At 48.3% G+C, this 27,320-nt stretch overlaps 1 protein-coding gene across 1 annotated transcript; it reads right to left on the bottom strand.

Annotated features, from left to right (window-relative positions):
• HNRNPUL1 (heterogeneous nuclear ribonucleoprotein U like 1) lies at positions 1-26,317 on the bottom strand. The gene is made up of 15 exons (XM_028742190.2): positions 26,054-26,317; positions 19,571-19,708; positions 18,270-18,516; positions 17,190-17,263; positions 16,901-17,040; positions 15,805-15,904; positions 14,130-14,242; positions 12,649-12,915; positions 11,488-11,610; positions 10,210-10,338; positions 7,776-7,944; positions 6,177-6,521; positions 4,773-5,023; positions 2,703-2,900; positions 1-1,134 (listed from the first exon to the last, which is right to left on the bottom strand). The coding sequence occupies exons 1-15, from the start codon at positions 26,235-26,237 to the stop codon at positions 1,012-1,014; spliced, it is 2,601 nt and encodes an 866-aa protein (XP_028598023.2). The 5' UTR covers positions 26,238-26,317; the 3' UTR covers positions 1-1,011.
• Between the last annotated feature and the right edge of the window lie 1,003 nt (positions 26,318-27,320).

Here is a 27,320-nt window from a genome sequence, read left to right as displayed (position 1 = left end):
TTTAAAGTTCAATATTCACTCTTTTTTTCTTCCAAATACAAAAAGCTGTTACAATTCAACTCAACACAAAGCATGTGCAAAGTTACAGAAACTGAGACATTGTATAAAAAGTTACACATTGAAGATGATTTCCCCCTCTTTTTGTTTTCTTCTCTCCTGTATTGAGCAAAAAGGAATTGTTACCTTGATGAAAATATTAACAGCTGCTGACCCACGGTAAAAAGTTACATAAAAGTCTAAAAAAAAAAGTTCATAATTACCATAAGACAGCCATCTCTTCTCCCTCCAGTTTTAATAGTTATTTGCAGAAAAAGACAAGATAAAAACACCTCAAAGACGGGTGACACTGAACTGCAGGAAGAGTTTCCAAAATGCTTGGAATTTATGATCACTAGCAGACTTGTGCGAGGTGGGGGTGAAGAGAGAGTGTGGTGGTAAAATCCTAAGAGGGGCCCCTTGCACAACTCCACCCACCCACCCAACTACTGTAGAAAGGCTAGTGCTAAGGTGGATCTGGGCCTACAAAAATACAAGGATGTAAGGCTGAACACTCTAGCTTTTTCTTTGTCCAGAATCGTTTTTTTAAAAAGGAGAAAAAAAGAATTGTCTTCAACAAGGAGAGAAAAGGGATAAATGCAACTTCCTCGTGAGGGATGGTACAAAGGAAAGGAAGCATGCCTCTAGCTGTACAGGTAAAAACGCGGCCACCTTCCGAAACGACAGCAGTCTTTCCCAACTGGGGGAAACCCTCCAGGGGTTTTGGACTACAAGTCCCATCAGCCCCAGCTAATGGGCTGGGGCTGATGGGAGTTGTAGTCTCAAACCCCTGGAGCCCCCCTTCCTCCCACAGCAAGTTGAGGAAGGCTAAACTACAGAGAGGAAGCATGGGAAGAGGCTCCTTCCCCTCTGGGTTTCCCGAGACAGAAATGCCCACTGCCAAGTTTAAAAACTTGCCAAAAGCGGCACAGCCAAGCTGCTCGCCCCCCCCTCCCGGAGGATGGCGCGCTGCCATCACTGAGTGCTGGAGCCTCCCTGCGAGGTGCCCGTGTAGCTCCCGTAGTCGTAGCTGCCATAGTACGGGGGCCACTGGTTCTGGTTCTGGTTCTGATAGTACTGGTTCCACTGCTGGGCGTACTGCAGGGAGAAGGGAAAAGGCTTGTCAATACGGATATCCAGACACTGGAGAACTGAAAGATTCCAATCCAATGCGCCAACCGGTATTTCTTACGCATGACTTAAAACAGAGGCGGAGAACCCCGGGGTGAATGCAGCCTGCCAAGCCTCTATAGCCAGCCCTCTGTCCCCAGACTGCCCCCCACCCCCTGGTGTGAATCCTGCCGGGGTGCTGTGCCAGGCTGGAATAGGGCCTGGAACCGTAAAAATGCAGTGGTGGGTGTGCAGAAACCTCTGGCTTCTGCATGGCTGGAATACAGCCTTCTGTATCCTTGTCAATGCATCTCAAATTACACAAGGTTGATCTTTCTTCCACCTTTCCCTTGCAAGCTCTCTTTTGAGGAGGGCTGCTAAACGAACCCTTCTCTGCTTAAAGCAGAACCAAAAGGGTATGCTTGCTCCTATGTGTACTCCATCGCTATGGGGTGAGGAGCGAGAGGGAAGACTTCCGCATTTTCGGGAGCCAAGGTTCTGAGCTGTGCAACCTGTCCAAAGTAAGGCAGATGAAGCACAATTTAATCTGGTTCTGAAAGTTCTGGGAGGGGAAGGGGGGTATACCAGATACTGCCCACTAGGTTAAAAAAAAAAAAAAGGTAAAGGACCACTGGACGGTTAAGCCCAGTCAAAGGTGACTACGGGGTTGTGGTGCTCATTTTGCTTTCAGGCCGAGGGAGCTGGCGTTTGTCCACAGACAGCTTTCCAGGTCATGTGGCCAGCAGGACTAAACTGCTTCTGGTGCAACAGAACAGAGTGATGGAAGCCAGAGCGCACAGAAATGCTGTTTACCTTCCCACCGCAGCGGTACCTATTTATCTTGCACTGGTGTGCTTTTGAACTGCTAGGTTGGCAGGAGCTGGGACAGAGCAACGGGAGCTCACTCTGTTGGGGGGATTCAAACTCAGTGGTTTAGACCACAGCACCAAATGTGTCTCACTAACCCACCAGGGAACTTATTCAGACCTGCATCACCAGAACTATACAAAAGCAGAATTGAGCAGCTTCATCTAAAATATACAGGCCACTTGGTTTAAGTGTGGAGGACTTTCACCACTGCACCCTTGCACCCACGTTTTTCATTTTCGCCCTCTGGGTCCCTCTCTTCTTTCCCACCTCCCAGCCAAGGGTATGGAGCAACATTCCAACCTGGCGATTCTGTGAAGCTTCAATAAATGAAATACTTCCTAGCTGAGCGAGAAATTGGAGCCCCAGTTCTTCCCAGTCCAATACACCTGATGCCACAATGCCCTGAACAGTTCCCCAGAAACATGAAAGCAACAAATTCATCCCTTCTCCACAATGGGGGTAGGAGCTATAAAGTCTGAAACTCCGGCGCCTAACCTGCCTCATTTTTATTATGATCTAACAGCGTTTTCATCCTGCTCTTTAAGCCTAAAAGGCTCCTAGAGGAGCTTATGGAAGTGAGGCTGTGAGGCTGAGACAGGTAACAGTGCAATCCTATAGATAGCATCACAGAGGTATGGCCTGCTGAGCTGAATGGAACTTATTCCCAGATTTTCCTTCTCACTCACCTGTTGGTACTGGTTGTAGTTGGGCTGATTGTAGGCTGGTGGGGTGGGGGCTGGGGCCGGAGCTGGGGCCGGAGCTGGTGCAGGCGGGGGCTGGCTGTAGCTTTGGCTGTAACCACTGTAGCTCCCATAGTTGTAGCTCGGGGCATATCCCCCTTGGCTGTAGCTGGATGGGGGGTTGTAGGGCTGGCTGTAGCTCTGCTGCGGAGGGTACAAAGGAATCGGTTTACGCATTGTGCTCTAACCCATGCAAACGAACCAAAAAAACCACAGAGAGAAGCAAGCGAAGACCTGGCGAACGCAGAATACCCTGGGATAAATGACACCCTCCTGTCCCGGAGCTTGCATTAAGGGGAAAAGGTTGTTTTCGTTTCAAGGGCTCCGACGCTCTTTTTTGCACCTGCAAAATCCACCACCATGGCAGGCACCTCGCTTTAAAAAGTCCCACACAATACTCTTGACACTGGCACACCCTGTCTGCCCCTTTCCTCCACAGGTCACCACGACACATCTACAAACTTCTTCCTTGACAATGTCCAAACCCACCTGAGGAGGGACTCCCTCCTCACCACGGAAAGAGATTCTAAAACTCTCTGTTGTTTTCTCAGTTTCGCTACTGTGCCTTCCACCAAAATGCAGTTCTTGGGAAATGCAGCCAGTAAACTCCCTGCCAAAGGACCCAGAGTTTGCACGCCCAGAACTATGGTTCTCAGGGAGGGAACACAAGCCTATTTAAGGCTACTGTCTAAGGCCTGGGGCCTGGATCCGGCCCAATCGCCTTCTAAATCCGGCTCGTGGACGGTCCAGGAATCAGCATGTTTTTACATGAATAGAATGTGTGCTTTTATTTAAAATGCATCTCTGGGTTATTTGTGGGGCATAGGAATTCGTTAATTATTTTTTTTCCCTTCAAAATATAGTCTGGCCCCTCCACCAGGTCTGAAGGACAGTGGACCGGCCCCCTGCTGAAAAACGTTGCTGACCCCTGGTCTTAGGTGTACTTACATGGGAGCAAGCCCCATTGAAAACCAATGGCACTTACTTCAAAGTAAACATGCACAGGACTGTGCTGTTAAACTAGGCTGGTAGATGGGTCCTACCTACGCTGGTCTCAGCCGCTGTTCCTATGCCTTTTCTTGTGCAGCCCACTCTGCCTCAGACCAAAGGACATGCCTGTTGCCTGCTGTGCAGCTCCTCCAGGAATCCCAATCAGAGGAGGAGCTGCTAACATAATGACAGCAGAAGCTTTTGTGGACTAAGGAGCCTTGAAGCTTGGCCATCCCTTGCACTAGAATGGGGGGGGGGGGAGAGCCCCAGCCAGCATGACCAACAGTTGCAGGCGATGGGAGTTGTAGTCCACGGTCTGTGGAGGGGACCACATTGGCTGCCCCTGCCCCAGAGACAAGGGTGGGAGAAAATGACTTGTTTGCGACGGCACAAGCAGAAGAAAAAAGAGGAGCAGACAGTTAACAGCATCAATTAGAGGCTGTTCTAATCAAAAAAATTATAGAGAGTGGGAATGGGTAAAGGGAATTACATGAAAAGAGTTGGAGCCTAAAATTAATATGCAATAGTTTAAAGGGCGCAAAGTTATAGGATGTTATTAAAACAAATATGGAACAACAATTATAAACAGCTGTTAACGCAACAAAAAACAGCAACAGTATGTAAAGAAGATCGCACATGGGTGAAGGGAAGCAACGGGTTTACGGGGAGGGAGGTGAGGGCATTAACTGAAAAATTTACGGGGAGGGAGGTGAGGGCATTAACTGAAAAATTGTTAAAGATATATATGGGACCTAAGTGATTAAGAATAAGGAACCAAAAGGGAATCTGAGAAGAATCAGTACAAACGAAAATATGAAACTCAAAGTTTTGTTATATACTGTTTTGTCTTGGATGTGAATTCTTCTGTTGTAAAGATTGTACATAAACTGAATAAAGAAGTATCTTATAGGACAGTTTGGACTGAAGAACTTTCCCCTCCTCCTTTGGCCTCCCCAAGGAAGGTTTCTGTGTTTCCCAAACAGAAGGCACACACACACACACACACACACACACACCCCGCCTCACCTGTGGTCCTGTGTTGTAAGTACTGGGAGGTGCAGCTGGGGCCGGGGCGGGCGCAGGGGCGGGGGGCATGTTGCTGCTGCTCTTGTACGTATTCTGGTTTCGCGCCGGGCTGTAGCTGCTCTGCTGCTGGTTGCTCCGGTTGTAGTTGCCCCGGCTGTTGTTGTTGCTGTCTCGGTTTCCGCCTCCCCAGCGGTTCTGGTTGTAGCCGCCGCCGCCGCCACCGCCACCACCACCACCACCCCTGTTGAAGCCTGGATGAAGAAGCCACAGGTGGAAGGTCAAGCAAAAGCCAGTATTTTACAGCCCTGCCTTGTGTTGACCAACTGGATTGGGAATATTCTCGAGCAAGCGCCAGAGCTAGCGTCCTGCAACGACGTTTACTATTTTCATCATTACAGGATTTATATATCAACCTTCGTCAAAAGATGTCTTTTGTCTTTTTTATATTGTGATTTTATGTTGTGAACTGACCTGAGATCTATGGGTATAGGGTGGTGTACTAATTTGTTTGTTTGTTTCTTTATTCAATCAATCAATCAATCAATCAATCAATCATTCATGGCTCAGAGGTGCAGTGAGGAGGGAAAGTATTTGATCCCCTGCTAACTTTCTCTGACTTTTGTCTTCTGGATTTCTGGGGGCTTTTCCTGTTGTTATGCTGTCTCTCACAGCTACAATAAACCTACCATTAAAATTATGGACTGGTCATTTCTTTGTCACAGGGCAAACGGGCAAAGTTAGCAGGGGATCAAATACCGTATTTTTTGCTCTATAGGACGCACTTTTCCCCCTTCAAAAATGAAGGGGGAATGTGTGTGCGTCCTATGGAGCGAAGACGCCATAGCCCTGGGACCCTCTCCCGGCTGGAGAGGTGACACGCGGCTATGGCAGGAGCCTCTTTAGCCGCGCGCCACCTCTCCAGCTGGGAGAGTGCGTGCGGGGCTAAAGAAACCATAGACGCTTTCCGCTGCTCCCCGACCTGCTTCCCCCCGCCAGCCCCAAAGAGCAGGTCGAAAGGAACCTGAAGCGACCCCTCTCGCTCTCCAGGCTTCCAAGGTAGCCGCCTTAAGGCGACTGAACGCACCTTAACCGGCACCTTGTTTTAGAGGGGGAAAATTCTCCCCCTCTGTGTGCAGCGCCTCCTGCCGCTTCGCTGAAGGGGCGCTGGGCAGAGAGGGGGAGAATTATTTTTTCTTGTTCTCCCCCCTCTAAAACAAGGTGCGTCCTATTGTCCGGTGCGTCCTATGGTACTTCCTCACACCTACTGTATGTCTGCACAGGGACCAGGTTTATGATGAAGGCGAGACCCAAAACAGCGTTCCCGACTCTCAGAATCCCTTGCAGGGTATCTAGCACACATTACAAACATTCCCACATGCAATGGGTCCACTGGTGTCAGCTTACCTCCTCCTCCTCCTCCTCCTCCTCCGCCGCCGCCACTACCTCTGAACCCTCCTCCTCCGCCACCGCCTCCTCCTCCTCGATTCTGGAAGCCACCCCGATTGCCCATAGGCGGACCTCGGTTCTCAAAGCGCTGAAAGCCACCTCCGCCGCAGCCACCTCCTCCTCCGCCTCCTCCACGGCCACGGAAGCCTCCCCCGCGGTTGTCAAAGCGTTTTTCGGGTGGCGGGCCAGCCTTCTTGCCTTCCTCGTTGTACTGCCTCACCAGCTTCTCCGCTTCGTCCCGCTGCAGCTCAATGTAGACCACCGCGTCCAGGAAGTCGCCGGCTTCCGGCAGCGTGAAGTTGGCTGGCGCAGAGGGAGAAGACAGACACACGCGCGCGTCAGTCCCCGGTGGAGAAAAGCCGAGTGGAAGAGGAGAGGGGGGCAAAAGGGAGGGAGCGGGAGCTGCGTCCCGGGGCTCCAGGAGAGAAGAACGGGAGGGAAAAAAGGAACAAGTGGGAAACGCTGAGGAAGCAGAAGCAATAAGCCAAAAGCATTGATGCATAGAATCGTAGAGCAGGGAGGGAACTCCAGGGATATCTAGTCCAAACCCCGGCAATGCAAGAATCTCAACTGAATGGCATGAGAGAGATTAGCTCCTCCCTTCCTGCCCGACTACGGTCAGGGGGGTGCCCCACTGGTCCCGTGCAGAGGATCGCATTGGTGCAGGACCTCATATCTGTCTGATTGCATGAGAGAACGAGAAGTTATGCCCCCTCCGTCCCACACGCTACTTTATAAACACCCCCTTACATTAATCTAACCTGCTGGGAGTTGGGGAGACCAGCTGCCAGTGCTGCGTGTCTCAGCCTTAGAGATTGGAGAGCCAGGATCAAACCTCCCGCATGGCTCAACAGCCCATTTCTCCCTATCTTGCAACACAGGATTGCTGCGAGGACTGGTTTTCCTGTTCCGGGGCAACCATTGAGCAGGGGCTTTACCCATCTGTCACACGATATTCTCACTGAATATTGCTCCGCTGAGATTTTGGCTGCCTTTATGTCAAGGCCTGCTGCACTCTGGCAAAGGCTACCCAGCTACAGTGTAGCCGGAAAAGGATTTCCACCGGAAAAGCGCCAAATCTTACATTTCTAATCACGCTTCCTTGGGGAGCCGAGTCCCCCTGAACATACGGGGACCTGCCTCCAAGAAAATGGGCAAAACCCCTGACCCTCGAGTTCCAGCGATTCAAAAGCAGCAGTTGTGGCGCAGGCTGTCTCGTTTGGGGTTTTTGTGTGCGATGGTTTTGATTTTGAAGGGGGTGAGCCTACCAAGATAAACACTGCCTCGAGGCGTGATGTGCCTTCTGCATCTATCCTCTCCCACAGCAGCCGTGTGCGTGGGCATCTGCGGCATCTCTGGGTGGGCAGAGAAGATGAGGCGCTAACTATGGGGTAGATAGAGCAGGTGGAAGGGAGCCAAAAGGGAAAGCTGGGAAGATCTAAGGGATCACTTTAAAGAAATCCTCAAACGGTGCACACGGTCATGCTGGGTATCTCCCCTTAACACCTGGGTCCTGCGGAGGAAAGCGATGGGTGTTCCCCCCCTCTAGGATCCTACCTTTCATTTCTAACACTGCGTGATCCGGCACATCCTTCCCCTCCTCATCCGTGCGTTTTACTGTTCGATCTTTTAAATCCTCGTCCGTGGGACAAATTACAATAGCCTTGCGCTGGAAACCTTCAAAAGGGCGCATTTTTCGTCTCTGGGCAGATCCATAAACGTTTGTCTAGCAACGGCAAAAAAGAAGAGGCAAAAAATAAAATTGGGTCGTTACTTGTCAAAGTCTGTTGCGATGTCCGTCAGTGTTTTTAAACGACCCCCCGCCCACCTGTGGATACAGAAGGATGTGTGTGGATCACTGGCTGTGTGCGACACCCGATTGGGAGTCATGCCCTGACTACTAACCTACCTTTAAGGCTTTCCTCCCCAGTTTTAAAGGATAAAAACAGCAACGCACACCAGTAATTTGCAGCCGTTTGCAATTCAAATGAGATCTCCTGGGGTGCCAGGCTAACAGAACAGAGTCTGCTTTGTTCAGGGGGAAAAGGAGGCAATTTACAAGCTAAAAACACAGATTTGGACAGCTTAAACACAAGTGGCAAAAAAGGAGTGTTCGGACCCATCCATTTAGATGTGTTATTTAAGCCTCTGAGGTACAGTCACCCAAGCGCTAGAGTTAATAAAGCCTAGCAGGCTGGTTAAAAAAACACATACATTTCAATTCTGACCTCTAGGTCCTTTTTGGGGGTGGCGGCCACACATTAACTGTCCTGCTGAATCAAATAAAAAGGCCCATCTATTCCTAGAGGGGTGGGAGAGCTGAACAAAATTTCACATCTGGCAATCAATGCCCCCCTTTGGTTTCAGGTATTACCTGGGTAGATGAATCTAAAAAGCCCAGGACACAAATTCAAGCAATGTATTTAGCATTAACTCTGGAAGTGTGCACTCAATTCCGACCAAACTAAGACCCCCTAAATCACAACATGCACCAGGAAGCTTGGTTTAGTCGAGAATCGAGCATACACTTCCAGAGATAATTATTTCTGGTAAATGAGCCACCACAGCTGCCAGAGGGCCGTGAAAAATTGTGTCCCTTTTTAGACTCGCTTACCTATGCATTATCTGAAACCAAAGGGATGCGCTGGTTGCCAGACATGATATGTGTTGACATTATTTTCAGCTCCCCTACCCCACTATCTAGCACTGTTTCCAATGATGGCAAACCCCTCCCCCTGCCAGATGTTTCCCAAAAGTTCACTAGCAGTGGGTGTTGGCGGCAGCCCTCTCCTGTTTGTACCAGAATCTGACACTTAGGGAGGGGCTGAATGCCAACACAGAGGTTTAGTTTAGCTATCGCGGCTAATGGCTGTCAACAGACCTAGCCTCTTGTGAAATGAAATCAAAGCCCTTTATTACAAAAGGAGAAAAGGCCACTTGACTGAAGCAGGGTCCTACACAATAAGATTTTTAAAAACTGAGGCTGACCTCCCCACTGCCTTCTTCTGCCTTAGTGATTTTCATATGAAAGGATTAAACCAGCCTTACCCAACCTGGTGCCCTATAGATGCTTTGGATTATAACTACCATCAGCCTCAGCACAGGCCAATTTTAATTCCCTTTCTATATATATTTCAGCTACATGGTAGCTATATGGAGTATTACGTATACGTGGCTTTGGGCATCTTTGAACTGCTATCTGTTCAGGGAAGCTTTTAATGTTTGATGTCGTATTGTTTTAATTTGCTGGAAGCGATCCAGAGTGGTTGGGAGAACCCAGTGAGATGGGCGTCATATAAATAATATATTATCAAAATCATCCTCATCCCTATTTTAAACCCAAGCACCATGACAAAGTGCGAGAAGCTGCCGCAGACTGATAAAGTGTAAACTCTAGTACTGTACCACTAGTGAAAGGTGGGTTGTTTTTTTTAAAGATTTCCTCGCTGTGCTACTTAGAACACGTTGCTGCTCAGAATTCGAAACAAAGACTAGGGTGGGGAGGCAGAAGCACTTTAACCCAAAGTTTGTCTTCCTTTTAAGCCTGATTTGGCCCAACTGTTTGCATGTTGTGCAAAAGCAATGTAGCCATTTGTTTCTCAGAACCAGGCTCTTTGGGGTCTTCCCGAAAGTCACCCACCTGGTTCTCATGCACTTACCTTAGCTTATATTCAGAAGCCCCAAACCCCACAGCTGAACTCCTGTTTTACCTGCATCCATTTTAAAGCACAGTCTGCCGTCTTGCTTAATGTGGTTAACAGCTACTGCTTACTATATAGGTTCATTTTCATGTGACAGGTTTGGAGGGGAAGAGAGGCAGGGGTACATGCCTGTAAAATTCCTGGTGCAATACACACACATGTGCACAATGCTTGTTAAACAGCTCCAGCAGTGAATGGAAGACGACCCGTTTGCTGCCCTGCTTGGAGTAGTGGGGCATCTTCAAAAGACGTGGACAGAGAAACTGCTCAAGGGAAGAATAGCTCCGTACCTGATCCAGGATGTAATTTCGCTTCTTCCGTGCCGCGATTTGGATCAGGCGATTCAGGCACTGTGTCGCTTGTTGAATGAGCACGTCCCAGCGGCCAGCGTAGTTGCGTTGGCGTCGGAGTCCCATTACCTGAGGGAAAGCAGGCTGGTTAATATCTGCAGGGCGGTCTGAAATGATTGGACTTAGCTCTCTGGCTGTTTTGGACTACAACTCCCATAAGCCCTAGCCACTACAGGACCGGCATGACGTATGCATCACACTCAAATGTTTTGTCCACAAAAGCTTAGAGTCATGAAAGGATAAAAGAGCCATTCAATGGGCCTGGGAGGCTTCTGTTCAAAATCTCACCTTGGAAATGGACGGAGTAGCTGTAGATATAGCAATACTTGGCACGCATATAACGTATCTGAAATAATGAAAGTGCCCTGCCACTAACTGCAAATGGAATGTAGATGGGGCATTTTTGGGATCGCATACTGCTAGCGCTCCACTGCTTTTTTCTTTTTCTAAAGATATATACATATATATTAGCTACTATAAATCAGAAAGATCTGATCCGCCTAGCGCGCCCAAGGTCTGACAGCAATACTGTCACTGCAGGAAAAGGAATGAATGACGCAATGGGTGTCATGAAATTCTATTCAATAATGATCCAGAGAAGAACTCCAACATATAGTTAGCAGAGTAAAAACTTAAAACACATTGCAGGATCCTCCCCGCCCCCCACAATAGATCAGAGGCAATTAATATTTCATCCAGCAGAGCTTTACTGCTATTGAAGGCAAATGAGTACAATGGTCACATATCCGGTACATTCAGGATTGGCACTGCCCATAAGAAATCCAGTTGCAGCAGATTTAAATTAAACTTACAATAACTTATAATAAGACTAAACCTTAACACTAAGCATACAGAACACCACACCAGAAGGAAAAGAGATAGAGAAAGTGAAGCCCAGGCTCCTTCTGGCCCTACTTTTATAGTCACAGAAAGAGATAAGAGAACCATTTTAAACCAGCTGTACTAGCTTCTCTGAAGGTGTAACTCAAACATCATGAACCTTCTTGCTTGTTTCTCTCACACAGAGGAGCTTCCAGAACCCTCTTGAATTAATAAGAATAGGAAAGATCTCTACACATCAGATCAATACTTTCTATACCAAGCAATGCAAACTTACAATGGGAACATGGATATTGATTCTTGCACCAGGAGCCAGCAAACTAAGAAAGGAGTGTAAGGCAAATCACAGCAAATGCTGCCAGCGACGCTCCACCTTACCCTCATTTTGTCCATGATGGCGTTTGTTCCCAGAATATTGTATTTCTTGCACGGATTGGCTGCAGCATGCTTAATGGCCCACGTGGTCTTCCCAGCTGCAGGTAACCCGACCATCATTAAAATCTGAAACAAATGCACCAGTCAGCTTAGCACATTGCATATGAAAGTGCCCAAGTCAGATCCTAAGAGTGAGCCAACACTCCCATTTTACAAATAAAGGATTGTGTGGTGGAGCTGATGTCAAAACTCAGTAGTTTTGTGGTCATGGCTTCACTCAGCACAGACGTTCACAGGCTCCCAACCTTCCCTCACCCAGCTGGAGTTCATTCCAAAAGAAGAAAACTGGGGCTACAGCAGGATCTAGCACCCCAGGAAGATAGGCACCAAACAGCTGTAAAAAAGCACCCAATTAAGAAAAACACTATCAGGATGACAGCTGCGTAGAAAGCTGGGATCTCTATTCCCAGTGCCTTTTTAGAGGTCCCTCCTGTCTCTCTTTTTATAGGATATGGCTTTACAATTAGTAACACCCAGTCAAGGGTGTTGGCTGTTTTCAACACTATAAGGTTTTTAAGATGTCAAACAGATAAACAACTAGACAACTTTCCAAGGACATCCGAAGGCAGCCCTGTATCGGGAAGTTTTCGATGTCTGGCTGTGTTTTTATTATGCTGGAAGCTGCCCAGAGGGGCTGGGGCAACCCAGTCAGAGGGGCAGGTTACAAAACCTAAAGTAACTAGGACTCTGCTCATCTCTGAATGCCCCAATAATAAAAGCTGAGAAATCTGAGACGGAAGAGACGAATCTCCCCCAAACTTCCTTTAGGCTAGGCCAGGGGTTGTCAACCTGGTCCTTACCGTCCACTAGTGGGCGTTTCAGGATTCTAGGTGGGCGGTAGGGGGTTCTACGGCACAACCTCCTTCCATCAAGCACTGGTGGGTGGTAAGGAAATTTTAACATCAAGAAAGATGCATTAGTGGGCGGTAGGTATAAAAAGGTTGACCACCCCTGTGCTAGGCTGAACATCTGGCTCATTCAACACCGTTTGCAAGGAAAAGCTCTGTTCATGTGATCCGTCAACTTGCGTGAGCAGGGAAATGAGTTCAAAAGAACAGGCCACAATTTTGGTGCATGGGAGCCTGGCTTTCAGGCGCCACCTACCTCACATTCTGTTTTGTTCTTTGGTCCAATTGTCCCCCGAACCCGCTCTGACAAGGGAAGATGCTGGATGAAGGTGAACCCAGGCGGGACTTGGAAGAAGGCATCCTCCCTCTGGCCGAAGTTGAACTCGATGGCGCAGTTCTTCACCAGGACGTGAGGAAAGAGTGCCTGGCCGCCCAATGCCTCCTTCCGCAGCCGGTAGGCCACCCCTAGCCATTTCCCGTTCTTCATGTAAGACATTTCGACATCGTCGCCACACTCAAAGTCCTAAGAACAAGGAAGGAATTAGAAGCCAGTGCACGACCTCCAAAGCAATAAACGGTAGCTGTTGCCCATTGCAGCACAGGTGGCTAGCTTGTGGCCCTCTGGGTGCTGCTGAACTACAACTCCCAACATCCCTTGCCAGTGGCTGTGCTGACTGGGGCTGATGGGAATGGTGCCAGGGCACTATGCCAGTCATCTGGGGTTTCTTTTTCAGTCAGCAGAGTCACCCAAAGACTCTTCCAGAATCTTCTTTCTCAGTTCAGCTCAGCTGTTGGTGAATTCCCATGTGGGAATAAACACCTCACTGATTCTAGTTTGACTTAAATAATTAACATTACAACTTATACAACTACTGGTCTATGGATAACAACAACAACAACAATTTATTATTTATACCCCACCCATCTGGCTGGGTTTCCCCAGCCACTCTGGGCAGCTTCCAACAAAATATTAAAATACAATAGTCCGTCAAACATTAAAAGCTTCCCTAAACAGGGCTGCCTTCAGATGCCTTCTAAAAGTCTGGTAGTTCTTCTCTTTGAAATCAGGTGGGTGTTCCACAGGGCTGGTGCCACTACCGAGAAGGCCCTTTGCCTGGTTCCCTGTAACCTCACATCTCGCAGTGAGGGAACTGCCATAAGGCCCTCGGAGCTGGACCTCAGCGTCCGGGCAGAACGATGGGGGTGGAGACGCTCCTTCAAGTATACTGGACCAAGGCTGTTTAGGGCTTTAAAGGTCAGCTCCAATGCTTTGAATTGTGCTCGGAAAAGTAAAACTGTGTTCATTGAAATATTCCTCCTCTCTGCTCTTCAGTCATCTGGGCAGAGTAGCAACCCAACCCCAATCTCTCCTTCAGAACATGTCTAAAAAAAAAGCCTGTTGCTAAAGAAACCTTGTTATTGGGGGAAAACTTGTTGCTGGGGCAAAACTATGCAAGGATCACTTCAAGTGTATTTTTAGACCACACTAAAAACCTGTACCTCAGCAGCACTTGGGAGGACCATAAATTAGCCACCCTTGACCTAATTATTTGGTGCTCTCCCTTTCCCCAGTGTTAGAATTGTCAACCCGTGCAAACAATGACGGCTTCAGCATTGCCCCCCATGACATGCACTCTGATCAAATGAGCGTTTAAACAATTTGATTACGTGTGGGACATTATGCATCCGCGCAAGAGGCGGAAACATAACTTCCAAGGGACCACGAGCCACACTCACCACGAGGCAGGTGATGATGTCGTTCTCCGCAAAAGTTTCCCCGTAATTTTCAAACTTGCTGTTGGTGGATTTCTTCCCTGTGCCCCCATAGCCATAGGAGTGAAGCTCTTCACCTAGCAAGACAAAAGAAGTCAGCGGAAACATAAATGCAGTGTTGTCTGCAAAGAGACATGGAGATTCTTTATCATGGCAGCCTGCCGACCAGACATGATCCTGTTCACCCCAGGACTCCTCCTTCAGAAGCGGCATGCTGCTTTTTGAGCTTCACATATCATTTCTTTGACTACATCAAGAGGGGCTGAAGAAGAGTAGTACGCTTCTAAGATGGCACTTGCCTGTGGCTACTGTAGTAACTTTTCATTTAAGGTTTAAATAAAACCGTTTTTTTGGTGTGTGTTTTGCTGCCTGATTTTTTATTTTTTTTTAAGTTTAAAAACTGTAGCAGGATTAACTTAAAGCTTGTGATGTGGGTGGAGGGTAAATAAGAATCTGTAGGAGTAGGTGTTAATTTGTGAAAGCCAAAGCAGGGAAGGAAGGAAGTCTGAGCGCGACAAAGCGCAGTGTAAATAAGAAAACACGAAAATGCTGGATGCAAGAGTTTATGTTTAACTGGACTTTGTTTTTGGAATTATTATTATTATTATTATTATTACTACTACTACTACTACTATTATTTATTATTTATTATTTATACCCCGCCCATCTGGATGGGCTTCCCCAGCCACTCTGGGCGGCTTCCAAAAAAATATTAAAATACTGTAGTACATCAAACATTAAAAGCTTCCCTAATTTGACTTATGTTCTTATTTGAGTTTGCTTTTGAAAACTTAATAAAAAGTATTTGCTACCTGATTTAAAAAGGTGCCTGTGGTGTTCGTCCGGAGTCGCCGGTCGTCTCACGGACTATTGACCCGTACACCACTTAATCCGCTGCCACCAACCAGGTTCTCCCCGGTAAAACACTAAGTCTCAGTCGGGTTCTCAAGTTAACAACGAAGATTGTAGTTCATTGCAAACACAAATAAACTTTAAATGCATTTGAAACGCTGTTACCCTTTACCCTCTTAGTCTCATTTTATCCTGTCTCTAAGCCTCCTACCTCCCCTCACACAAGAACCAACTGCACTAACCGTCTCTCTATTTCCAACTGTCTGCCAACTGCTTTTTCAACTGCTTTTTCCAAACTGTCTAAACCTCTGGCTAAGCCTTTTAAAAACAGGTAGGCTCCGCCTCTGGGCTTTTCTATTGGTCTACCTATTAACACTTTCTCTCCCCCTATACAGTGGTACCTCGGCTTACATACGCTTCAGGTTACATACGCTTCAGGTTACACACTCCGCTAACCCATAAATAGTGCTTCAGGTTAAGAACTTTGCTTCAGGATAAGAACAGAAATCGGGCTCCGGCGGTGCAGCAGCAGCAGGAGGCCCCATTAGCTAAAGTGGTGCTTCAGGTTAAGAACAGTTTCAGGTTAAGAACGGACCTCCGGAACGAATTATGTACTTAACCTGAGGTACCACTGTGCAGACATTTCCAAAAGAACAGGCAAACGCCACAGTGCCTGTGCATAATAATTAATGTAGCCAACTGACTATAGTTGGGGAATAATGTTTACGAGTTGGGTGCATGTCCTGAGCTCTGGCTCCATGTTCAGCAGCTGCAAGGTCTCTCTTACCTAACTGGGTGCTGCAAGAATCCAGCGACCACCCGACGCGCACCACGTGAGGATCGGGCTCAGTGGGAGGAAGATGCTTGACAGAGATCTCTTCGTTAATCTGAGGACAAAAGGACAGGGATCCACGTCATGAGACATCTTGAAGTCACAGCTTTCCACTTGAGAACAAGGATGGATTTCTAGAGACAGAGAGTTTGCTCTACACACTTTAACGTGTGTTTACGGAGAGCACCTTGAAGAAGGGGCAAAGGCAGCAATCTGGGGACGCAGACTTACTGCAAAGGGTTTGCCGCTGCTTCAAAGCAAGGCTATTTTAATGAGAGGTTTGCGAATGAGCACAAGGTACGAACCCAGAGCAAATTCTAGCTGGAATGATTAATGACACCGAGGAAACTTTTAGCTGTCAGAATTGCAAATACAGTGGAACCTCGGTTTTTTAATGTAATTGGTTCCAGAAGAGCGTTCGACTTCCGAAACATTCGAAAACCGAGGCACAATGGGCGGTTGGTAAAATCCATTGAGAAAACTGAAAAACACTTTTCAACTTCCGAGGCACGTTCAAAAATGGAAGCAATTACTTCCAGGTTTTCAGCATTCGACTTCCAAAACGTTCGGCTTCCAAGACGCTCAAAAACCAAGGTTCCACTGTACAGTGGTACCTCGGGTTACATACGCTTCAGGTTACAGACTCCGCTAACCCAGAAATAGTACCTTGGGTTAAGAACTTTGCTTCAGGATGAGAACAGAAATCGTGCTCTGGTGGCGCGGTGGCAGCAGGAGGCCCCATTAGCTAAAGTGGTGCTTCAGGTTAAGAACAGTTTCAGGTTAAGAACGGACCTCTGGAACGAATTAAGTACTTAACCTGAGGTACCACTGTATGTAAAAATAAAATGAACGTTTTTGCAAAATTTTGGGTGGCAAGGGGGTGGGGAGTAGACGTGCAGCAGAATCAAGGAAATTGAGCCCCTATGAGTTGCCCCAGTATTATTTAAAGCACAACACCAGTGGGTATCAATACTCACAAGCCTACCTGTCTTCATCCATGCAGCAAACCCCACCCCCAGCAACTCTAGAACCAAAAAGCAGGCTCCCTTACCTTCATTTCGTAACAGATCCTCCCTCGCCTTGCCCCATAGGTGGCTCGGGCACCTGACCACAGGAAAGCGAACCCTTCTATGGTCAGAGGGTAGCCGCTGTATCGGTCACGGGCAACTTTGAAATGCAGGTCGCAATTATCTGGAAGGCAAAGCCAAAGGAGAAGTCAGAAGCACACACCAGTGGCTGCTACCACCCTCCAACACCCCCTTTTTCCAGTGGACATTGAGAAGTTCAGACAAGAGGGAGGCTTTGAGCGATGGCGCGCTGCTACCACCCAGGAAACTCACATGTATCAATGGCCACCAGCGACTCATCAAAGTCCTCTTCGTCATCTTCAGCAGGCGGCTGAGGAGATCGGCCCCTGGAAAAGAGTGACAGCAGATGCAGGCCCCATAAACCCATTTCATGGGCTCAAGACACAACCTGCAAGGGAAGCTCGCAAGGAGCACGCGTTGACAAATGCGTAGCAGCTGGTTCCCACCCTGGGTCACCAAAGGCACTGCTAAAAACTAATTCTGGACCACCAGATTGCTTTAACAAACCTCAATAAATTATACCTCCACAACTACAAGCCACTGTGGTGCCAAATAAACAAAGACCTAAAGAGATGGAACAACACGAATTCCACTCTCTCAGACAAAATAGCCATGATCTAAATAACCACCCTGCCAAAACTAACCTACCTATTACAAACCCTCCCAATCTGGATTCCCCAAATCCAACTCCGCAGATGGCAGAGAAAACTACACTCCTTTATCAGATTGCTTTAACAATTACCACTGACCCACGATCAATGTGTTTACATATAATCAGGATTTAAATCCAACTCAAGACACTTCTGTTATGTACTGAAGTTCTCACCCTGGGCCAGCAGGGGGAGACTGTAGATATTTATGCAAATGAAGGATCAAAAAGTGACATTCAGTGATTGGATAGTTTTAGAAAATGGCAACAGTTACAATGTTCTGGAGCTCTATATAAGCAGGCTGACTGAGCCCCTCAGCTTAGTTCTGTTCTGACATCTGAATAAAGAAGAGCTGTTTGAAGAATCGCTGTGTCGTCTGCTATGTTCGCCCACAACTTAACAACTTCATAGATTAATTTTAATTCAGCATTATTTCCACTTCAGCATTTAAGACTGAGGTATCAGTCGAGAAGAAGCCACTCTTAAAATCCTACTTTTCAAAATGTTGTAAATTCTGCCAGATACACAGCATCCTTTGAGAGTTACTCAAATCCACAAAGTTTAAAGAATGCACTTCCCAGATTGAGAGATGCAATACGTATCTGCTTCAATCTCAGTGGCACCCATGGGTTAATTTCCACCCTGTTGCTGCTGCCACCCGTAAAGACTTGCCTGAACGCACCTCTTATCATCTCGATGTTCGTAATATCCGCGCCCCCGGGACTCCTCAGCTGGCCTCTTGCGGCCTTGCTGCTGCTGCTGCCAGGGCTGAGATGAGTCGGAAGAGCCGTAATTGGAAGGGGGTGCATTGTAGCCAGAAACTGAAGTGTTGTAGTTAGACGCAGGTCCCGAGGAAGGGGCGCTGTACCCGGAAGCTGGCATGTTATAGCCAGAGGCTGGCTCCTCTTGCTTCACTTCCGTCTTCATTTCTACACTCAAACAAAACGTAACACATTCAATTGGGAAAGGAAGCCTTTATTCTGAGGTCACAAGTTATGGGCATGGAAGGAAGTATTATTACTGCCATTGGGACTTGCGAGGCAGAACCAAACCCACCTATCCACTAGATCAGTGGTGTCCAAACTTCCTTCAAAGAGGGCCAGATTTGGTGAAGTGAGGGCTGACCAAAGGGCCAACCAAAGTTGTTAAGCTTCTTATGATTGAAGTTGGGGTTTTTTGGATTTTACCCCAGGGAATAAACTGCCACTGGGGCCGGATTAAACTGACCGGAGGGCCGGATTAGGCCCCCGGAACGGACTTAGGACATGCCTGCCCTAGATAAAACAACCGACCCACTTCCCATGTTATGCACTGAAGTTCCATTACACTCCGACATCACAGCAGAACACAGGACATGAATAAGTTAACTGAGCAGTGGATATGCAAACAAGAGAGCAGTTCAGCTCTGTGAATTCTCTGGGGACAAAAATCCACAGAATGGAGTCTGGGGCGTAGCTGAAAGGGGAAGGGAGATCTGCCCCTCACGAAAACAGTGCATTATGTGGCAGAAGAGGCAGGCGCAGCCCCACCAGAAGCAGTGGACTTCAAATGCAGCCATTTACTGTACCCCAGATAAACAAATTGCTACCTTTTGCTTACCTGGGGGGCAGGTGGAGGGAGAAGACGGATTTTTAAAAATCAGGAATTGACAGTTGGGTGTCTCGGGCTACACTGGCAGGCACTCTTATCGCGAGAGACCAATGTGTGGCTGTATATATGGAAATGTTCTGTGATCCCTATAGTGTCTCAAGGGCATTCATGCCCACCATAAGGCTGTGCATTTCATCAGCCAATATGAAATAGCGCTCTGGGCGCCTTCCTCCACCACCAAACGTAAATACTCAAGTTATATATAAAAAAGGAACATCCCTGCTGCTATTGAAAACTTTTGCACCAGGTCGATGGGGTGCTACCTATACAATTACGATGATCAGCACGTGACAAAGGTCTGGGGTTGTTGGTTTTTTAAACACCTGACTGTACCTGAATGTAAGCCAGAATGATCTTGGTCTATAGGTCCCCTCTCGTACCCAGATTCGTTCTCCTGTTTAACGCTGAAGTGCTCATATGGCTGGTGGTATCCTTGCATGTTGTCCTGATGAGTGTTGTCGTGGGCGCCATCTTGAAATGGGAAAGGCAAGAACATAGGTCAGGACCGCTATACTATTCCACGCCCAGCTTTGAAAAAACAACAGGGAGGTTGGAAACATGTGTGCCAGCATTTCTTGACTGCTAGATGAAGGCTTGCTAGGCTCAGCAAGGCCAACTAACACATACAAAATGGGTGAGGATAGCAGGGTTTTCCATACGGGTTGATATTGACCCCCTGGGATTGGTGGGACTGGGCAAGGGGCGAATAAAGACCATGGGGCTGAAAGGGCCACGGGGTGGAAAAGTTTACAATCATGCAAAAGGTTTAATCAGGAGCTGTAAGTCTCAGAAATACAGAGCATGAGTACATACAGTGGTACCTTGGTTTAAGAACAGCTTAGTTTATGAACAACATGGATTAAGAACACTGCAAACCCGGAAGTAGGTGTTTTGGTTTGTCAACTTTGCCTTGAAAGCAGAACACGTTTCGCTTCCTGTTGAGTTTGTTCCATTTGTAAACGGAGTCTCCCGCTGCTATGGGAAAGCGCACCTTGGTTTAAGAATGCTTTGGTTTAAGAACAGACTTCCAGAACGGATTAAGTCCGTAAACCAAGGTACCACTGTACATATTTCACATCCCTCGTCAACAAGGAACCTCTGCATTTAATAAGACATATTAGTTTCACTTGTTTTACTTCCTTGATATATATATATATATATATATGCAGGTTTTGGTGTCCTCGGGTGTCTTCCCGTGTAAAAGTTGGGGTGTCTAGGCGACGTTTCGACGAGGTCTCACTCGTCATCTTCAGGCTGGTGCTTTCGGCTTCTTGTTACTGGAACAGAGCAGGATCTCAGTGTTTGAGTTCCTATAAATACTGTTGAGGAGGTGTGGTGTATAGCCTCCAATGTTCTGGGCAGAGAGGAAGTTCCCAGGCTAGTGTGCCTTTTCTTCTTTTGTTCCTTAATTGCTTGAGGGATATCTTGAGTGATTTCTTGAGTGATATCCTGAGTACCACTTAGGTGGGTCATTAGGTATCACTCAAGAAATCACTCAAGATATCCCTCAAGCAATTAAGGAACAAAAGAAGAAAAGGCACACTAGCCTGGGAACTTCCTCTCTGCCCAGAACATTGGAGGCTATACACCACACCTCCTCAACAGTATTTATAGGAACTCAAACACTGAGATCCTGCTCTGTTCCAGTAACAAGAAGCCGAAAGCACCAGCCTGAAGATGACGAGTGAGACCTCGTCGAAACGTCGCCTAGACACCCCAACTTTTACACGGGAAGACACCCGAGGACACCAAAACCTGCATTCCTATACCCGTGAAAATCTACGAAAGCATATATATATATATATATATATATATATATATATATATATATATAACATTTTACAATTGTTAAAGGTGACTGAGGATTGATAAATGTTGATCATATTTACACATCTTCCTTTACTTTCATTTATATTCCTACGATTTTGGGTTGGGGTCAATGACAACTTTATATGCTCATCAAGGGGTCAATGAACTCAGAAGTTTGAGAAACGCCAATTACAGATCATCAGCAGAATGAAGCGGCTGAAGATATCTGGAGTGTACCATTTCAGGATGCAGGCAGCAAGTGGGTTTCACGTCTGAAAGTCCCTCCCAGGGAAAGAAAACCACTTTACGTAATTCGTTTGCTGCATGGCTAATTGTAAATGTCAGGGACAAGCAGGTTTTGAGTCTCCCCTTCTCCCACACATACGGCTTTTCTCCAGGAGGCAAATTTTACTTCTCTCTGAAAAGAAGCTTTGAAGCCCCTAGCCTGGAAAAGCATCACTGCATGATTTTGCCATGTGCATAGAGGGCTTCTGAGGAAGGAAGAAAAGCAGTGGGTGCCGTACACACCCTCCACTCCACACCATACAAAACAATTGTGCTTCATGCAGGAGAAGCTCCCATATTTCAGTCCGAAGTGCACAAACGCAGGGCCACCAAGTTGCAAATCCCCGCTGCATATTCAGTCACTTTTACACCGGATTGATAATTCCTCATCACAGCACTTCCTCTGCCTGTCACAGCCCCCAGAACTCATTTTTCACAATATACAGTGGTACCTCGGGTTACATACGCTTCAGGTTACACACCCCACTAACCCAGAAATAATGCTTCAAGTTAAGAACTTTGCTTCAGGATAAGAACAGAAATTGGGCTCCAGCGGCACAGCGGTTGCAGGAGGCCCCACTAGCTAAAGTGGTGCTTCAGGTAAAGAACAGACCTCCGGAACAAATTCTGGGCTGCATCAATAGGAGCATAGCGTCTAGATCAAGGGAAGTAATAGTGCCACTGTATTCTGCTCTGGTCAGACCTCACCTGGAGTACTGTGTCCAGTTCTGGGCACCACAGTTCAAGAAGGACACTGACAAACTGGAACGTGTCCAGAGGAGGGCAACCAAAATGGTCAAAGGCCTGGAAACGATGCCTTATGAGGAACGGCTAAGGGAGCTGGGCATGTGTAGCCTGGAGAAGAGGAGGTTAAGGGGTGATATGATAGCCATGTTCAAATATATAAAAGGATGTCATATAGAGGAGGGAGAAAGGTTGTTTTTTGCTGCTCCAGAGAAGCGGACACGGAGCAATGGATCCAAACTACAAGAAAGAAGATTCCACCTAAACATTAGGAAGAACTTCCTGACAGTAAGAGCTGTTTGACAGTGGAATTTGCTGCCAAGGAGTGTGGTGGAGTCTCCTTCTTTGGAGGTCTTTAAGCAGAGGCTTGACAACCATATGTCAGGAGTGCTCTGATGGTGTTTCCTGCTTGGCAGGGGGTTGGACTCGATGGCCCTTGTGGTCTCTTCCAACTCTATGATTCTATGATTCTAAGTACTTAACCCAAGGTACCACTGTGCACTGTACTCATTGGTCACATGCATACATACTCGTAAAACCCCAGGCGGAAGTCAGACCAGAGATTTTACAAGATGACAAGCCATGGTACTAATCATGCCTGGGTTGGGATGTTTGCAAACATGACAGCAAGGCAAACTGCTTGCCGTCCTATTATCCTAGGCAAGAGCATTACAGTCATACCTTGGGATAAATGTGCTTCACGTTAAGTATTTTCGGGTAGCGTTTCACTTCACGCAAATGCGCAGATGGTCAAAATGACGCCATGTGCATGCGCGGAAGCGGCGAAACACGACCTGCGCATGCGCAGATTGCGTTCGCTTCAGGATGCGAACGGGGCTCCGGAACGGATCCTGTTTGCATCCCAAAGTACCACTGTATTTGAGAGGATGGAGGAGGCCACTGCTGAATCCCCAGGCACTCTCAAAGCAGCATACTACCTGGTAACTCAACTCAACCGGAATTGCCCTACTAGCAGAATCATCAACAGCACATAGCTTTTCTGTAGTAAATTTTTCAGTGGTACCTTGGTTCTCAAACAACTTGGAACCCAAACACTGCAAACCCGGAAGTAAGTATTCTGGTTTGCGAACTTTTTTCGGAAGCTGAACATGCTCCATTTTGAGTGCCACACTTCCGTTTTGAGTGTTACGCTGAGGTTTGCCTGTTTTTGTTATTCATTTTGCATTTTGTTTATGCGGCTCTTTTTGTTTTGTTTTTGTGACTGTGTGGAACCCAGTTCTGCTACTGATTGATGGTTGTGTGACTGTAGTACACTACATTGTTTATTGCTTTCATTTTATGGATCAATAGTCTCGTTAGATAGTAAAATTCATGTTATATTGCTGTTTTAGGGGTTGTTTTTAAAAGTCTGGAACAAATTGATATGATATGATAGCCATGTTCAAATATATAAAAGGATGTCACATAGAGGAGGGAGAAAGGTTGTTTTCTGCTGCTCCAGAGAAGCGGACACGGAGCAATGGATCCAAACTACAAGAAAGAAGATTCCACCTAAACATTAGGAAGAACTTCCTGACAGTAAGAGCTGTTTGACAGTGGAATTTGCTGCCAAGGAGTGTGGTGGAGTCTCCTTCTTTGGAGGTCTTTAAGCAGAGGCTTGACAACCATATGTCAGGAGTGCTCTGATGGTGTTTCCTGCTTGGCAGGGGGTTGGACTCGATGGCCCTTGTGGTCTCTTCCAACTCTATGATTCTATGAAATTAATCCATTTTGTGTTACTTCCTATGGGAAAGCACGTCTTGGTTTTGGAACAAACATCCAGAACAGATTAAGTTTGAGAACCAAGGTACCACTGTAATAACACAAAGCACCCTCGATACATCAGGGCCCAAGGTCTACCTACGCCAGCATCAAAGTGGCCACCCAAATGCACTCAGGTCCTGCTTGTGGGCATCTCATAGGCAACAACGCTCTCCCTGCTTGCAATTGGCAGAGGCATGCTGCCGCTGACAGCAAAGGGAGTACACAGCCACCATCCCTGCAAATTTCCTCCAGCCACGTGACACCCGTTTGTTCCCAGATTTAGACACAGCAGACATTAGGCAACTTAGGTGAAACCTAGAAGTGGCACAGGAACCAGGTGTCAACAAACCAGCATCCTGGCTTTTTCACAATTGATTACAGGTAGTACCACCTCTCTCCAGAGACAAGACTCATCTGCAATTCTCATGGGGAAATAACAACAGAGGCTCACAGCACAGAGCTGCACCAGGCTACTCTCGCAGGAGTACCAAGCACGGCCGCAGCTCAGCTGTTACAGCATCTGCCCTGAATGCAGATGGTCCCAAATTCAACCCCCAGCAGCATCTTCATGCAGGAAGTTGGAGAGACATTGGTCTGGAACCACGGAGAGCCGCTGCCAGTCAGCACAGACAATACTAAGCTAGGTGGACCGTGGACCTGGCTCAGAATAAAGCACCTTGCTATGTCCAAGTGAGTAGCTCAGTTGGTTAGATTGTGGTACTGATAACGCCAAGGTTGCAGGTTCGATCCCCGTATGGGAAAACTGCATATTCCTGCATTGCAGGGGGTTGGACGAGAATCAGGCATGTCCAACTCTTGAGAGACTGTGATCTACTTCCAGTATAAAAAAACTGGCAGTGATCTACCCATTGTGCAGAGACCCATTGTCATTGGAGGGAGGAGGAGTATGTGTGGGGTGGGTGGATTGCCCAGAGTTGAGGGTTTTTTTAGGAGGGAAGTGCCCAGAATTCTTGAGCTTTTTGGGGGGGAGGAGTTTTTTAGTTCCCCCCCCCCGCAACTTTTTGTATGCGATAAGGATCTCGCGATCTACCAGGATCAGCCAGGAATCTACCGGTAGATCACGATCTACTGGTTGGACATTCCTGGGCAAGATGATTCTCAGGGTCACTTCCACCTCTACAATTCTATGATTCTATGTCTCCCAGCCTGGAGCTGCTCCAGGAGACCCCGAAGTCCCTTCAAGCATGGAGCAGCTGCACCAGGGAGGCTCCCGCCTGCCAGACACTCTCTCATGATGAACTATGCCAAAAAGGAACAGAACTGCAGCTGCGCCGGAAGGAGAGCAGAGGGAACCAGAAAGCAGAGTGGCACCGTGCATGTCTGTGCTGCGAGACACGAAAAGCCCCGCAGCAGAGCTTCACCAAGTCGCCAGTCCTTAGGCTGAACTCCGAGATCGAAGCGGGACCCCAGATCGACGCTGCACCGGGAGGCCCACGTGCATTTCCTAGGCAGCGGATGCACCGAGCTGCACCAGGAAGACCACATGCCTCTCCCGGGGAAGGAGAGAAACGGGTGCAGCAGATCCCCAGCGCGGATCTGCAACAGGAGGCCTGTCATCCCCAGCGCGGAGCTGCATCGAGAGACCCCCATGCCTCTCCCGGTTAAGGAGAGAAACGGGTGCAGTGGATCCCCAGCGCGGAGCTGCAACAGGAGGCCTGTCATCCCCAGCGCGGAGCTGCATCGAGAGACCCCCATGCCTCTCCCGGACAAGGCGGGAAACAGATGGACCGGGTCCCCAGCGCGGAGCTGCACCGGGAGACCCCCATACCTCTCCCGGGGAAGGAGAGAAACGGGTGCTGTACGGAGAGGCCCACGTGCATTTCCTAGGCAGCGGGTGCACCGAGCTGCACCAGGAAGACCACATGCCTCTCCCGCAGAAGGAGAGAAACGGATGCAGCGGATCCCCAGCGCGGATCTGAACCGGGAGACCCCCGTGCCTCTCCCGGGGAAGGAGAGAAAGGGGTGCAGCGGCTCCCCAGCGCGGATCTGCAACAGGAGGCCTGCCGTCCCCAGCGCGGAGCTGCACCGGGAGACCCCCGTACCTCTCCCGGGGAAGGCGAGAAACAGATGGACCGGGTCCCCAGCGCGGAACTGCACGGGGAGGCCCCATGCTTCTCCCCGGGAGCGGAGGCGCCGATCCCCCAGTCTGCCGCTCCCCGGCGTTGAGGCTCCCGCTCCTTCCCCGCCGCTTACAATGTCCGTCCGGCAGCTGCTCCTGCTGGTCGGCGCCCGCTCCCGGCGCTCCTCCGCGGGCCTCCTCCGCTTCCAGCGCCGCCTGCAGCCGCTCGGCCAGCTCCGCCTTCAGCCCGCGGGTGTCGAGGCCCCTCCGGCCCAGCTCCTCCTTCAGCTCGTTGACGCGCAGCTTCCGCACATCCATATCCCCCCCCCCCCCCCCGCTCAAGCCCCGCCGCGGGGTCGCGGTTGCCCGGCCATCGGCGCTCCGTTCCGGGCTCGGCTCAAAATGGCCGCCGCCGCCCTCCTCCCCCTCTCAGCGCCCCGCCAGCCATGCGCCGGCCTCTCCGGTTGGCCGGCTGCCGAAGGGAGGGATGAGAGGCGCCCGCTGATTGGGCCGCGCCTTCCCTACCTCTGCCGCCTCCTCCCTTTTCCCTCCGTCTCCCGCTCGTTCCGCCGCTTGTGGAAGAAGCCCGCCCATTGGACACGGGAGCGAGCCCGTCTACAAAGAGCTTCTTTATTGGCTAACGGTGGCTCGTCCCCTCACATCCCCTGCTGTAGTCGGAGGAGGGGAAAGGATTGATTGACGAATGAGGGAGGTTGGACCAACTTTTCAAGAACCAATCAAGAGTCCTCTTCCCTTCTGAGTTCTCATTGGTTGGAGTACGGATTTGTTTGTGTGTGGAGGGATTTTTCTTACTTTTCCTATTGGCTGAGCCCTCGAGGGGCTTTATGCTTGCCGACGAATGGCCGCCATCAAGATATTCCTTGCGGGTTGCATTTGTGTCTCGAGTTCCCATTGGCTGAGGCATTTCTCTGGGTGTGTCTTTCTTATTGCCTGAGGCTTGGGAAGCGTCTTCTTGCAGATTGTTATTTCACGTCTGAATTTAATTCGTGCTCCCACCGTGACCCGCTTTCCTCTTTAGACGGGGGAAGGCGTGTTATGTAACATTTCAGTGAAAACAAATAAAGTTATATAAGCACCTCACACCACCACAACATGGGTGACGTGATCGTAATGTCATCCTATGACATCACCATAACATGATGTGGAATAATTAACATCAGATTGTAGAAGCACGAATGCTTCCCCTCCCAAATAGCACCAGGAAAATCACTATATATTTTCTGCTTCTGTGCCTTCAATTTTATGTGCCATAAAAATTCCAATATTCCCCCCTCTCCCATTTAATTCAGATTTACTGTTTCTGCATTGGTTCTTTTCTTATCCATTTTAAATGGGCAACATAACATGGGTATTTTGATTAGAATGGCACATCGTACAGAC

Source organism: Podarcis muralis, chromosome 7, assembly GCF_964188315.1.
Source record: "Podarcis muralis chromosome 7, rPodMur119.hap1.1, whole genome shotgun sequence".
NCBI classification, from domain to species: domain Eukaryota; kingdom Metazoa; phylum Chordata; class Lepidosauria; order Squamata; family Lacertidae; genus Podarcis; species Podarcis muralis.
Note: the sequence above shows the minus strand (reverse complement) of the source record. Positions and strands in the feature narration are given on the sequence as shown.